Below are 15,213 nucleotides of genomic sequence, written 5' to 3'. Positions count from 1 at the left end.
TTACAATTATGTGTTTAATATTCCAATCGGTTACCGACGGCATGTTAACTTCTCATTGTAGCCACAGTAGGCAGAGGTGACGACATATGCTCACGGAGAAACGTCTGCTTCCATTTTTGCAAGTTAACAAGCAGACTCAACAGTAATCACAATACCAAACTTGACGTACACAGTTTTATAAATCTTATTTGAGTTCTATCAAATCTTCTCATAGTTTTAGAACAAATAAAAATCGTTCTCTGGAATGAATTAGATGTTCTCCAAACCTATGCTTCAGTGTACACATTCAGACAAATTTGTGAAGAATCAATTAGGTAACCTTTGTACTAGTTTACACGTGTGCAAGCTACTTGAACAACAATTCTGACAATCATACAACAATTCTGAAATCTCTTGTCCGTATTCTCAGACGAGAAAAGAGAATGAACTTTTTCTCATCTCCTATTTAAAAGTCTGGGCCTGTACACTCAACTCGGAGATAGATACTTACTTGAGTCTCCATCATGTATCCACATGATTTTTCGATGAAATACACATTTTGGCAAGGCAAGTTTCGTGACCACTCCACGTTTTCCAGGCAATTTAAAAACAAATTTCCAGACCATTCTGATCATAAGCATCTTTTAAGTACTAAACTGCATTTGATATACAAGAAAATCAACTTACATTGAACACTGTTCAAAATAGATGGACACAACGTTTTTATGTGAAACATCTCCCATCAAGAGGTTGGTTAAAAGAAATGGAGTTGATATCCATTCTCAAATCCTAGAAAGTACAAAAAACACTTGATTTTCTCTTACTTTTGTATGTTTTGGATGAACGTCCCAATTTCGAGAGTTTTGAATGAACTGTTCGGTCATGGATTGATTTCCCTGGCCTTTCCAAGATTTCCAGGTGTGGCAACCCTGGCATGAAACTTTTCACAGTAAGCAAGGAACTTGCAGATTCCAGATCATGATAACCAACTATGATTGGTTGTCCAAGTGATTCAGCTGTGACGTCATGTCATGGAAGGCCAGGTCATGTGCTGCGAAAGTGAAAAACCATGCCGTACCCCTTGGGATATCATTCGCAGCATGCATTCGGTTACAAGGTAACCAAATTCCTGCGACAGCCCACCAAGGTTGACCTTTTTTAAAACGAAACACGTAGGCACTCCGTGATTGCATTCATGCGGGCATGATCGGTCGTGTTGTGATAGGGCTGCTTGGCCATCGGCCGGGTGAAGGTCGTCCGCCGACCTCTGACGGGGCGGTATTTACACCAATGAGGCAGAAGGCTACAGAGAAGCGGCGGCGAGAATAAGATATACACGAGGAGAGAAGAGGGCTTAGAAAGTAGAGGAAAAGAGACCAGGCATATACACAGAAGAGATGAAAGAGTGTGCGTGTGTCGGGGAGAGAAGATGAGAAGGGAAAGAGAGGAAGAGCAAGAAAAGAGAAAAGCGAGAGGGAGAAAAGAGGAAGAAAAGGTGTGAGAAAAAGAGAGGGTGCGAGAAAGTGAGGCAGACAGACAAGAGAGAGAAAACACAGAGACAGAAAGTAAATAGAAAAATTGAGAGGGAGAGACGGAAAGAAAAAGTGAGGCACAGGGAGAAATGAGAAAGTATGAGACAACAGAAGCACATGGAGAAAGAGAGAAGACACTAAGGAAAAGAGAAAGTGAAAGGGAGAGAAAATGAATCAAGAATGAGAAAGCGCGAGAAAAGAGAAACAGACCGACAACCACACACAGAGAAACAGATACAGGAAGAAAAGAGAAAGTGAGAGAAAAGAGGGGGGAAATAGAGAAAACGGAGGGGGGAAGAGAGAAAGACAAGCAGGATTTGAGTAAAAGGAAAATAAGATGTGAGAATTTGTAAGAAAAGAGGTGAACAGCAAAGACAGAGAGAAAAAAAGAGACTTGGGAGAGATAACAGACAAGAGGGGGAAAAGAGAGTGTGAGAAAAGAGGCAGGTGGACAGACACAAGGAGGGAGGGAGAGAAGAGGAAGAGAAAGACACAGAGATCACGTGTACCAAAAATAGATTTACATTTATACCTGCACACCCTCGCACAGATTTATCAGCATACACCTTCTGCAACACGCTGAAAGTTTTCTGCCGCCTTCCCTGCTGCAGGATATCAGCCAACCAGCACCCAAATAATTTCATAACTCCGTAATGTACAACTCACACGTGACTACGCTGAAATCGCACTGTTGAAAAGCTGGTTCATGTCGAGATACCATTCTCTCTCGATCACTTTTTCCAGTCCTCACCATTCAATATTTTCCCTCCCACACCTCTGCCTGTTGTTGCATGCCAGAATGGCGGTGCGTATCTTTGTAATGGTATGTTTTGTTTTTCCACATGCACTCTCGGCCTAGTTTCGGAACCTTATCAAGGTAAATCCCTCACTCCCTAGCCACGGGCTGTCTCAGCTTCCCACTCCGCCCCAACGTGAGTGAAAGTTAGAACGCCCTGTCAACAATTAAACTGCCCGTAAACGGGTACTGTAGTGACAGCATGCTTGTAAGCGCTTATTACTTCAGTTAAAATATTGCTTTCTGTACAATTTGTTTGTCAGAGGAGCTGATTTGAAGTCGTCCTGCATTGGGGGCGAAAACAATCTGACTTGTCAAGTGCTCAGTCAACGATTAAAGCAGAGGGCGTTGGTGTTCGACTCAACATATAGACATCAAAGTTTCAGGATTCAACTCCTTGCCTGGACATGGGCGCTACTAAACGAGTGGCACTAAATTTCTTTGCTTCTTATCTAAAAGACCGTAAGCAGGACGTATCTTATAATGGAATTTTAACAGAAGAGTTCGCAGTTTTCTCAGGAGTCCCCCAGGGTTCGAATCTCGGACCGTTGTTATTTTTAATTCTAATCAATGACTTACCAAAGTACCTGTGTGACTCGTTCAGACTCTTATACGCGGATGACTTAAAATTCGGTAGGACTATTTGTAATATTGATGACTGCAAATCCTTACAAAATGAAATCAATACAGTAACAAAATGGTGCGAAATAAATGATCTTAATCTGAACATAGAAAAATGCTGCATGATGACATACTCGCGCAACAGAAGCAAATTGAATTCAATTACAAAATAAATAACACAAAAATTAAAAGGGTTAACGAGATGAGAGATCTAGGAGTTACATTTGATTCAAAACTTACTTTTGCAACACATGTTGAAAGGGTCGTAAATGAGGCACACAGGAACCCAGGGTACGCAATTAGAATGAGTAAAGAGTTAATGAACAAAGAAATAATGAAAATAATATTTAACGCTTTAGTCCGAAGCAAAGTAGAATATGCAGCAGAAATATGGGCTCCTCAGGACAAAAAGTACACGCATAAAATAGAAATGCCACAGTCTAAATTCGTAAGGTACGCTACTTATAAAGAAACAGGCATATATCCCCGATACGAATCATACACTTCCCTCTGTAAACACCACAACCTGCCTTCTCTCAGCAAGAGAAGGAAGATGCAATTGCTCTGTTTCTTATACAAAATCATGAACAATAATATTCAAGTGAAACATCTTGTAGAACAAATACACATACGTGTTCCTATTTCCAAGACACGATCCAAAGGGGGCCTCTTTTACTGTAGTAACAGAAGATCGAACATCATAAATAAATCACCTATCAGGAGAATGTGTGAACTGTACAACAGATGTTCCGAAAGGGAACCAAAATCAGACATATTTAACATGCCTATTGGGACATTCAAAAATGTTATTCAAGGAATGGATGAATAAATGTCAACAATGTAAACATAAACGCAATATTTGTAAATATATATTTCTTTCGTAGTTTATACTCAATTACATTTATGTACGTACTTTCTAGTGTGTCAATTATTTACAGGTCATTTATTACACACATAATTAATATATTTCTTTAATGTAAATAACTTCTATCCTTGATTTATCCTTGTTTATTTTATTTCCATATTTTATGTAATTTATAATATATTATATCAGTATCTTATATATATTGTACATGGTGGTAAAGATCTGAAATACTGAGTGTAAAGATAAATAAGAAATGTAGAACACTGTAATTGGGCATTCGCCTGTTGTGTTTAGTAATAAATAAATAAATAAATAAATGACACTTCATCAATTTCATCTCATTGCCGCAATTAGCCTCCCGATGGTGTACTGGTAATGTCTTGGCTAGGGGTCCCGGGTTCGATCCTCGGTGGAGGCGCGTAGTGGTCCGGATACCATTTTATACTGTCTAGTTCCGATTAGCTTATCAGTGTATAAAGTGGAGTTAAAACAACTATAACTCGATTTAAAAGCACCGTCTTCTCGATAGTATAAGCAATATATTGGGGGTGGAAACTGGTCAAGCTTTCCTTCCTTAAAAATGGACCCCTCAATGCTGCATGCTTAAGAATGGTTCCTTAACACAACATGCTGTTAGAAATGACCAGACATGGGAATAACCGAAAAAAACTATGCGTCAAAGAAGCTCTTCCAGTTAACGTGTATTTCCATAACGGAGGGTTCGAATAATTACTCCTCCAACGCGTAAAACAGTAATAACCTCTTCCATATTGAAGCAATTAACTCTTATCCTCCCAAAACGGTGGTGAATATAAACGCTTCCTCCGGTTCTTCGCTTCGCTGCGACCATTTCCGTGCAAATTCTTCTCGTCGGGCAATGAACTTGGCCTCGTCGTGCGCCGTGATCACCTACCATGAAGGCTGGCCTTCTGGGGATTTCCGAACAGTGATGCCAACCTGTTAACGACTTCTCAATTGCCCCTTCCAAAGAAGGGTCCCCTCCCTGTCCCATATTTGTGCTTTTAGACCGTCGGAGCTAATAGTCAATATCAAGACTTTTTCCAGTAACAGTTTTTTTTTCGTAAGAGTAACTATTCTCCATCTTCTGTAAGAACGAAGTTAATGTAAACAAAACCACATGAAGTCTGCAAAATAGTTCCTTTCCTATGTGTTGGTTCTGCTGTTATCTTGACCACGAATAATTGGTTGTAGCTGTACGGTAAGGTCACCACAGCTTCACTTAGTAACTAACTACATAGATGGCATTGGAACCACTAATAGGATTTCTCAAAAGTCACGTGTATTTGTTTACACTGACTTTATTGATACAGCAGACAGAGAATAGTTATTTTCAGTTACAACCAATAACTTAATAGTCATTTTCATAGTTACTATATAAGGGCCTCCCCGATGGAGCAGTGGTAGCGTCGTCGCCTGTAATCAAGGGGTCCTGGGTTCGATACCCGGTGGAGGCACATAGTGGTTCGGATCCCACTTTAAACTGCAGGCCCAGTTCCGATTAGCCTTACTGTGCATAAAGTGGACTTAAAACACAAAATCAATCAATCGGTTACTCTTTTGTACATTTCAGCAGTGATGAACAAAATTATGGTTTGTTACCAAAAAAAAAACAACTAGTGTTAACCTTTATATGTGTACTTTTTTGTGAGCCACATTATAATTAGCCTGTGCAAGTGTATAATAAGAATGAAAAAGGAATTTGAAGCTGTTACTAATACTTTGAAACCAATCCACATAGATTGTTGTTAATCGTTATGTTATGTTATAAATAAAAATACTAGTGCAAGACGTATAAATCAACAGGTTTCTCAATTTTTTAAAATCTGTGAAAGAACAGTTCTATTTTTAAAATCTGTTAGTGAGGGTAAGGGCGTGAGGTGGCTGTATAAACAATCTTCAGAAAATGATTTTGTGCTGAAATATGTAAGAAAATTAATGTTTAAAATGTAATGTAATTAAACTAGTTTTTATATTACTAATTTAAGAAAGAAAATTAGTTATTTACATCTGCGTAAAAAAACTGGTTTTCTACGTGACGTAATTTACGTATCATCGAGTAAATTACCTTGCCAACCCTGGTCTACGACTACTAACCTTTCACCATTGGGGCAGATGAGTAACAATCAAAGCGTCCATTCGACCCTATGAACTACGGCGAACACGACACATGTCGATTCTGCTTCCTCACAACTCTATAAAAAGGTCTGTTGCGGGATTGCCAGAATCAAGCAACACTTCGTAAATAAACACTCAATTTCCTCCAACGTGTTGAAGTTTGTACTACCGATGGCCAAACCATAGCCTCATATTAAGTTCAAGATGGGGGGAGACAATGCATTCTTGCACGTGATCCCTTCGAGTAATGACATTCTCCTGCCAGACTTAAGCAGCCAGTTACATTTGAAAATGTGGCCTTGAATTTTTTCCCCCTCCTCTCCATGAACTGACGCAAACGATGCGGGAATTAAACAACGCAATTATTATTTTTAAGCCGCCAGTGAAGTAGGAAAAATAGACGGGACTTTACACAGACACGTTACGTACGGTCCGCTAAATGCAGAAAGTGTTTTATTTATTCGCCGCTTGGGGGGCAGGTTCGCAAACTGCGACTAGCGGGAGGTTAGGAAAGGGGGTTAACCCTGCGTTGTCTAGTAAAAGGTTGGATTGACGTCCACTTCACACCCAGAACCGAGTGGGGCACGAACCACTGTGCAGTAGGCCTCCACCGGAAACCGAACCCGATAACCGATTGATTATAATGAATGAATTGAAATTTGAGGCCACCTCGAAGCTTTAAAACTGTACGAGGAAAAAAATCCTCGTTTAAAATTCTTAAGTGAAAGTCAAAAAGGGAGTGCAAATAGCCCCTTGAGAGTAAAAGTTATACATGGAAGTGCCAGGACAAACACAGCACATTAAATATATAAGGATAGACTAAAATCATCTTTAGTAACACTGTTAAAGAGGTCCGATCTTTTCAGAAGACCAAAAAAGTCTGTTAAAATACGGTGATCATCTCCAAACATGAATAATAAACAATTGGGAAGTTAAGAAAAACTTTGCCTGAGGAAATTTAAATTGTCACATTCGAGAAGAATATGAATGCCGAGCACTTAAACCATACGCGACACTTGGAGAGTCCATCCCTTGAAACAAGTGACCATGGGTGAGACGGCTGTGTCCAATTCGAAGTCGAGTTACCCATAATCTGATTTGTGGTGAAGTGTGATAGCATAGGAGGTAAATGAAACGTGGGGATCATCTTACCGCTTACACATAATGATTGATTGTTTGAATTTGTTCACTTCGCTTTTCTGCCACTTTTGATTAATTGTGAAGATGAGGATGAGTGTTACTCACAAACACACATGTCCAGGCCAGGATTCGAATCCGGAACCCCAACCATTGTAGTGCGCTGTGCTAACCCTGACTATACAGGGTGAATAGAAACTATAGGGACAAACTTCAGGACTGATTTCGGACAGGTAAAGGAACAAAAAAGTTTATATCAACATATGTCCGGAAATGGACGGCGAGTCTGCAATAAAGCAATTAGTACCGGTACACATTACATGTCATGACTTTCATCCATGTTACAACAGGTGTTCAAAGTGGCCTGCATGGGATGCAATGCAAGCGTCCACACGTCGCATCATGGATTGCCTCACTCGTTCGAATATTCCAGCCTGTACCCGAATAGCGTCACAGGCTACACGGACACGCTGTTCAAGGCTCTGCACATGAGGGAGTGGCTCAGCATACACAACACTTTTCAGATGCACCCACAAGTAAAAATCAAGGGGGTTTAAGTCCGGTGATCGAGCGGGCCATGCCACAGCGCCTTATCGTCCGACGAACAATAATGCGAAAGTGGGCTGGCGCTCCATCATGCATCAGCCACATTCTGAAGCAAATGAGGCAGAGTGTTCTGCAGGAAATCCAGATACGTCTGTCCGTTAAGGCGTTGTGGAAGAACAAATGATCCAAGTAGGTGGTCGCCAATAATCCCTGCCCAAACATTGAAGCTGAACCGTTGCTGATGAGACGATTCAACCATTTCCCGAGGATTGGCTGTAGCCCACAGATGACGATCGTGTAGGTTGACGATGCCATCTCTACCAAAGGTCTCTTTTCGTTGAAGAGGACTGACGACAAAAATCCCAATATGGTGATGGCCTGTTGCAAAAACCAGCGACAAAACAGTTCCCTTGGAGGAAAATCCGCTGGATAATCCTCGCACATGTTTGCAGGTGGCGGTTTTCATACAGGATACACAACACCGTCGCTTGACTTACATCATCCTGGCGGACTTCTGGACCGTTTCCATCTGCTTGACGGTATACGAAGACCATCTCGGCTTGTTCCTGGTATGAATAACGGACTATGGTGCTTCGACGTAGCTCCAATCACACAATCTCCAACACAAAAAAGCACACTGTGAGTGTTGTTATGAGAAGATGATGTCGTTCTTCAGTGCCATCTACCTTGCAAATAGCCTATGCATTTTCGGACATATGTTGATATGAACTGTTTTGTTCCTTCACCTGTCAGGAATCACCTCCCGAAGTTTGTCCCTATAGTTTCTGTTCAACCTGTATTATTACACATTTTATTTAGTTATAGTACGCGTCAGATTAATATGTTGTGAATAGGAACGCATCTAAGAAATACAGTTATTGTGTGCTCCTTCACATTTAATATTAATAAATTTTATTAAACATTTTACGAATTATCATTATTATTACACGGAAAAGTAAAAGAATGGCGTAAGAAAGATTTTTTCAGATATAACAGCATACATTCATTATTTAGATTATTTCTACTTAACGCCCCTATAATTTGTCTCATATGAAGGATAATAACGTCAAACTAAATAGAAAAATGCAATATATTTAAGATAACATCATTGGTGCTATTCCAGTTGATGTGTATTAGTATTACTTATATTACTGTTATTGACTGTTATCATGAATTAATATTCACACACACTGTCAATATAAAACTGACTTATCCCACAATCAAATCTCTTCATTGGTTTGGTGGTTTGATTTGAGTTTTAAGTCCACTTTTTGTACAGAAGGCAAATCGGGACTGAACCTACAGTTTAAAGTGGGATCCGAACTGCTATATGCCTCCACCGGGTATCGAACCCGGGACCTCTTGTAAATTCTATATTATGTAATGAATGCTACGTAAATTCTTTGCTTGTTAATTTTGATTAAGAAATCCAATTTCACTTTATTAAAAATAAGTTATCTGGCTTTTGCAATTCTTTCGGAATGCTCCCTCCTATAAATGTCGTTGGTTATAAAGTACATTTACAACATATTTCCAGTCGCATACTACTTCGTCTCTCTTGAGGTCTGGATATTATCCTCTATAATCTGTGAGATATAACTGATTCATCGTCCCGCATCAAAGAATAACGAAAGAAACATACTAACACTTACCGAAATGTGATTCTGACTCTTGACTATCATGGCAAGAAATAACAATCAAAAACAATATCTTGCAATCTAGCAATTAATGGGTCTTTCAGAACATGGAATTTTATCGTGCAGGCATCATAAGGTCATTAACTCTTGTCTAGACAGAAAGATGCAGAAAACGTGCATTCTAGTTTTTAGTGCAATATCAATCTTCAAAGCTTTACCGGTGTGTGTCTGGTGATTTTAGCGATGACGCGTTTCATCGGACTGTAATTCCCACAAAGTTAACACTTAGCAGGTATTTCAGTTCAGTATATTTTATCGTTGTACCTCCAGTGGTTTTTGAGATATGAGCAGTTGACACAGACTGATAAGAATGAACGGTTGGGACGCCATAGGGGATACTTATTCAATTCTTTACAACACAGTTGGCAGTAGCATGCTCCTTTATCATACAATATAGACAGAAAAGAAAGTTCAACTGAGCCATATACGCAGGGCTCGAAAAATCCCGGTCGCCAGGTCGACTAAAAATTTCAGGTTAGCGACTGTGATCTTTTGCTCTAATATGTACGAAATTTTGAAGATTCTAAGTTCAAATTGCTCTACTTATCAACGTTGTGAACATTCCATAGAGTCAGTAACAATTTCTTACTATTTGTCCCCCATTTCCTGCTTTCTCAAATGATTCAGCTTCTTATACAGAATGTTTCAAAAGTCGCACAACCCAAACTTTGAAAATATATATCATGAAAAGCGTAAGATATATTTACACCGGGTTTTCTGCATTATGAAGCCTCATCCGTTGAGATATTTTTCATTGCATAAAATTATCAGTTTACACCATACAAAAAATTAGATAAATTAATAACAGGCGGAAGGCAGCGTTAAAATTTTTCCAGAAATGAACATTTGAGTGAGAAAAAAATCTACAAAATTATCGAAGGGTCATAATTAGATGTCTGATGACTGATACATGAAAAATCATAAATCAAGATTTTGTGCTGAAATTGAACTCTTGAGAGAATTCTAGACTGCCCCTGGTTATCCTGAATTCTCTTCGCTCACTTTCGCCGCTACTGTGCCTGTTTTTTTTTTTAATTGCAGCATGGCGTATACATTGGAGCAGGGTGCGTGTTTTGCTGAATAGTATTTTACTACTTATTCTTACACTCAGGTGCAAGAAGTTTTCAAAGAAAAATACCCTGCTTCTGCTGTACCTCACAAAGCAACTGTTTTACGACAAGTCAAACACCAACAAATGATCCCACAAATTGTTAAGAGTTGGTATTTATTGTTGAAAATCAATTCTCAGATGTTTTCTTCAAATTAACAATGGTTTTTTTTTCAAATAATGTAATTGCTTTTATTTGGATAAATGCTAAAATAAATTTACTAACTCAGTGATAGCCTACATGATCAGTTTAGTGCAGAAAACCAGGTGTAAATATCTCTTTACGTTTTCATGATATAAATTTTCAAAGTTTGGGTTGGGTGACTTTTGAAACAATCTGTAGTATGCACAATTGCTAGTAGGTGGTTTCCTGGCGCCTGATTTTTAGAGTTGGCGCCTAGCTTTGAAGAAAATTTTTCGAGGACTGCATATACGTATATGCTACACCTCCAACACACATGCACACACACAAAGAGCGTATAACATTAGAATTACTCACATGTTAGTAACACAATTAGGGGAAATGGAGCACACAACAAACGCATGTACTCTGATCATCACGTTATTCTATAACTCTACTTTCTAAGTAACGCATTAAATGTAAGAGAAGGCAAATGCTACTACGGTATAATGTGATTTATCAACTGTACGGTATGGAAGACAGTCACATATCAGTCCATTCAAACCATGGTATGGTATGGTAAGTTCCTGTGAACATTGTAGCGTGCCATGAAGGCACACCGGACGGAGGGGGTGGAAGCAAAGTAAGTATATAATATAGGTGGAAGGGCCCTACACATTCTCCATCTCCGTCATTTTGTGGGAGGTGATGTGATCAGCAGTCGCCAAGTCTTGCCTCCCGGTACGCATTTCTTTCAGGCTGGGTGAACCCCAGAGCCGCTTTATGCAGGAACAAGGCCGGAAAAATTCCGAACCCGCGAACCCTACCGTCTTCACTACCGCGGCTAATGCAAACCTAGGGATACTGCAGTAGTGTCTCCAGGATTTTCGAAAGGGGGGGGGGGGAGGGAGGGTTACGTTTACTTTTTTTAGCAGTCATCCTTTTGAGATATTTTTTTCATAGGAATACTAGTCCAAAGGGGGAGGTTTATAACCCCCATCAACCCTCTTTTGGGCACGCCACCGGGATATGGTTTCAAAATTCATTCATTCATATTCATCAACAGGATTATTTAACGCTTTGTATGTGCCTCTTGATTATGAAGAATGATCACATGTAATGAACACAATTTCAGTGGCGTGACCGGGAAGGGGGGTGGGGGTTAGAACCCCGCCCCTTTAGTTCAGTATTTATAAAAAAAGAACGTCAAAGGAAGGAAAGGATGACAAAATGAGGACAACTACTCAAAAAGTATACGTAATACCCCCCTTTCGAAAATCATGGGCAAGCCATCTCTGGCTGCTACTCGAGAAGTGACAAGAACCTTCAGAGCTGAGGACGTTCCACCGAGCAAGGTCATCATCCTTGTCGTGGATGACCCAGGGGGGAAAAGGCTACGTACATTATACTTGCACAAACATATTCAATAATGTAGTAACTGGGCACGAGGAAGTCACCGACACAAACAATACAAAAGGTGACTGAACGTAAGTTCGCCTCCCGAACTACAAAAAAATGTGTTCGCCAACATACCTGCTCCATCCATCCACCGTTGAATCGAAACCAATCCACTTCGCAAACCTCACCTGGTTGTAGATCAGCGCACCGCTCTAGACGACACTGCTCGGCTCGGCACTGTGCAGACCGGAACTGGCCACTAAAAATACGATCTCACCACCTGGCTACGCACGCACGCGCGAAACCCCCGCCCCCCCTTCTCCCTCTCTGTGTCGGCGAGTTTTCCCGCGCTGCTCTCCATCTGCGCCAGTTTCATTCAGGAGTTCGTGGAAGACATTACGTCACGCTTCCGCCGCTTATTCTCATTGGTCGCGGTCTGTGATTTGCGATAACGTCTGCCCCGATCGCCACGCTAAACCTGAGATCGGTATTTTCCAAAAAAATTCAAGGAAAATGGGGGACATTTCTTCAAAGATTCTGCAAATATGTGGGTGGTGAAACGGTGACACATTGTCAGACTTCATTATTTATACTTCTTAAAAATAAACTTACGTGTAAAAAAAAATATAGTTCGAGTCACTGCGAATTTAGGGGGTCAGAACCCCCCCCCCGAAAGACAAATTAAATAATGAAAGTATACTTTTTTAGAATTTGTTGTATAACTGAGAATTATTTATTTCCGCCGAACTTATTGGAAGGCAAGGATTAGATTGGGATCATACGAGTCTGAATTACAGTACCAAAGATGATTTATGCACGCAACTAGCTATGTGTAAAATATTAATGAGGAACTTGACATTTTGTCAATTGGATCTAACATCCCGTTTTGTTATTTAATAAATATCCAAATATTTATATATTTGACATTTGCCAGGGTGGTTGTTTCTATACACATTTTGGTGATTTTAACTACACGTAAGTTAGATAATGAATATGCAATGTTATTTTACCGTCTTTTTACCTATTCACGTAATAAGAATGCAATATTAATTAATTTAATATAACTATTAAAATTTTAAAAATTATATAATTATAGTTGTTATTATTTCTGAGACACTTAGTTCGGACCCCCCCCCCAAATATATACGTCCTTGGTCCGAGTAGTCCACCTTATTCTCAGAGGCTAATCGGGGACTGAACCTACAGTTTAAAGTGGGATGATAACCACTGTGAATGTGTGTTTTCACTGAGGATCGAACCCTTGACTACGAGGAGACACTGCTTCTACCTTGCGATCGGGGATGCCGAAACTTAGTGCTCGTTGATTTCAGTTTTTCCTTCATTGATAGTTTTCTTTTCTGGCGTTTGACTCACGTGGAAGACCACAGTTCGATGCTCAAGTTCTCTGCGTAAGCTGTACTAAGGCTCACTAACTCTCTCATTTTAATTTCCGAATGCAAAGGGTGTCACACATAATGAATGAAATGGCGATCTTTTAATAAAATGTGCTAGTTTTAACGCATAATGCAACAAGAGGAGACGAGGCAGAACAAAATTTCGACTAGGGAAATGGGAAATTTTCGTCTACTTCAAGGGAATTTATGGGAAAACAAGGTTGCGATCACTGACTTGTATCGTCACGTTATTTCCCCGAGGGAAATAATCAAGGAGATAAGGCAGTGACGTCGTGGCTCTTTGGACGCCACTCAATTCAAAGTTAGTTATCGCTTTACTATGAACACTTGATAGCTCGAAGACAGCTGCTTGGGAGCAAACAGTTTTCATCATTGGCCCGGACGCAGCTTTGTACAGGGTGTCACTCTTATCGCGAGACCATTTTGAAATATGTGTCTTTCCCAAGCTAATTATTGTGTTGGTCGAACCAGGAAAGTCGTCATGGAGTTCTTCTGTACTTTTCTTTCTGCGTCGTTATTTAACGTCACTCGAGGATGAGGATAAACGATGAACAACCGTGCAAGACCATGCTTTGAACCTGACACGTTCTTATATATATAAAAATCACATGAAGACTCGCAGCATTCACTTGATGTCTCTCAGGGTATGGGTAAAATCTCTGTTCGTTCGTTGGTCAAATAAAATCAAAGTCAAGTTTTCACAAAGAAAAAGAAGTATATTTTGCTTCTTAGCAAAATAAATACTTATGTGCGTAAATCCATAATAGCTTCTTACAATTCAGCTTGACCACTCTTTAAAACTTCCAGCCAGTACTAAAGGCAAAACACAGTCATAATTCCCATGGCAACAGCTCTTACAAGAAATGTACACAGGTCGTCAGTCACTATCCTGTTAGAGGGTGGAAACGTTATCTTTTTAGTGTATAAATTTTTTTGTACATAAATTCTGCCTTAGTCAATATTTTAATCTTTTACTTAAAGTGGAATGTACGTGGAGGAATCAAAAAGTAATGCCTCCTCGTATATTTTTTTGTAATGTGTAGCGCGTTGTTGATGTGTTATTACTATGTGGAAGAAAGTCATTGGACACCACATGTCAGCAGATACCATCAGTTTTCTTGCTATCAGTAGGGGGTCGGTCCGCCTTTGGCAGCGATAACAGCAGCCACTCGTCGTGGTAAACTGCCCACAATGTCGTGTAGTACACCGAGTGAGATATTCCGCCATTCCTCCTGCAGTACAGTCACCAACCCTGGAAGTGTAGAAGGTCGAGGAGATCGCGACCTCAATCGGCGCTCCAGTTCGTCCCATAGATATTCGATAGGGTTGAAGTCAGGGCTCTGAGCAGGCCAATCCAGTCGGGTGACATTATTTTCTGCATACCACTCCATGGTAGCCCTGGAAACATAACAAGTCGCATTATCGTCCTGGAACACACATTCCTCATTTCCATAAAAACGCCACAACGTGGGGAGCATGGAGTTGTCGGGATTATATCGGTAGAACGCAGACGTCATGTGACCATACACCGGTAATAGTGGACCCACGCCATGCCAGCTGAAACAACCCCAGAACAAGGTGCCGCCACCACCATACTTCAGTGTGGGCACTACTTACTCGGGTAACAGACGTTCTCCGGGTAATCGCCATACCCACATTCTCCCATCTGATGGAAACAGTATGAAGCGTGATTCATCGCTCCATAAGACCTTCTGCCATTGTTCCACCGTCCAGTTTCTCCGCTCTTTACACCAGCATAATCTCTGCCGTTTATTGTTTTTTTGTTATCAGGGGTTTGTGGGCAGCGGCTCGACATGATAACCGAGCGCATGGGCCTTCTTGCGAAGTGTCTTGGTCGATAC

General features: G+C 40.3%; 1 protein-coding gene across 5 annotated transcripts in view; it reads right to left on the bottom strand.

The window, feature by feature from the left end:
* LOC145999649 (3-phosphoinositide-dependent protein kinase 1-like) overlaps positions 1 to 15,213 on the bottom strand; it is a 122,713-nt gene that overhangs the window by 48,315 nt on the left and 59,185 nt on the right. Inside the window, exon 1 of one of the 5 annotated variants that reach the window (XM_083136777.1) lies at positions 12,072 to 12,173. The exons of the other annotated variants lie outside the window; for them this stretch is intronic. Coding sequence (XP_082992903.1) covers positions 12,072 to 12,080 — 9 coding nt within the window. The 5' untranslated portion in view covers positions 12,081 to 12,173. Of the gene's footprint in view, positions 1 to 12,071; positions 12,174 to 15,213 lie in introns of those variants that run through there. 5 annotated transcript variants of the gene reach the window in all.

This window comes from Lepisma saccharinum, chromosome 15 (assembly GCF_977018435.1).
Source record: "Lepisma saccharinum chromosome 15, izLepSacc3.1, whole genome shotgun sequence".
Classification (NCBI taxonomy): Eukaryota; Metazoa; Arthropoda; class Insecta; order Zygentoma; family Lepismatidae; genus Lepisma; species Lepisma saccharinum.
Note: the sequence above shows the minus strand (reverse complement) of the source record. Positions and strands in the feature narration are given on the sequence as shown.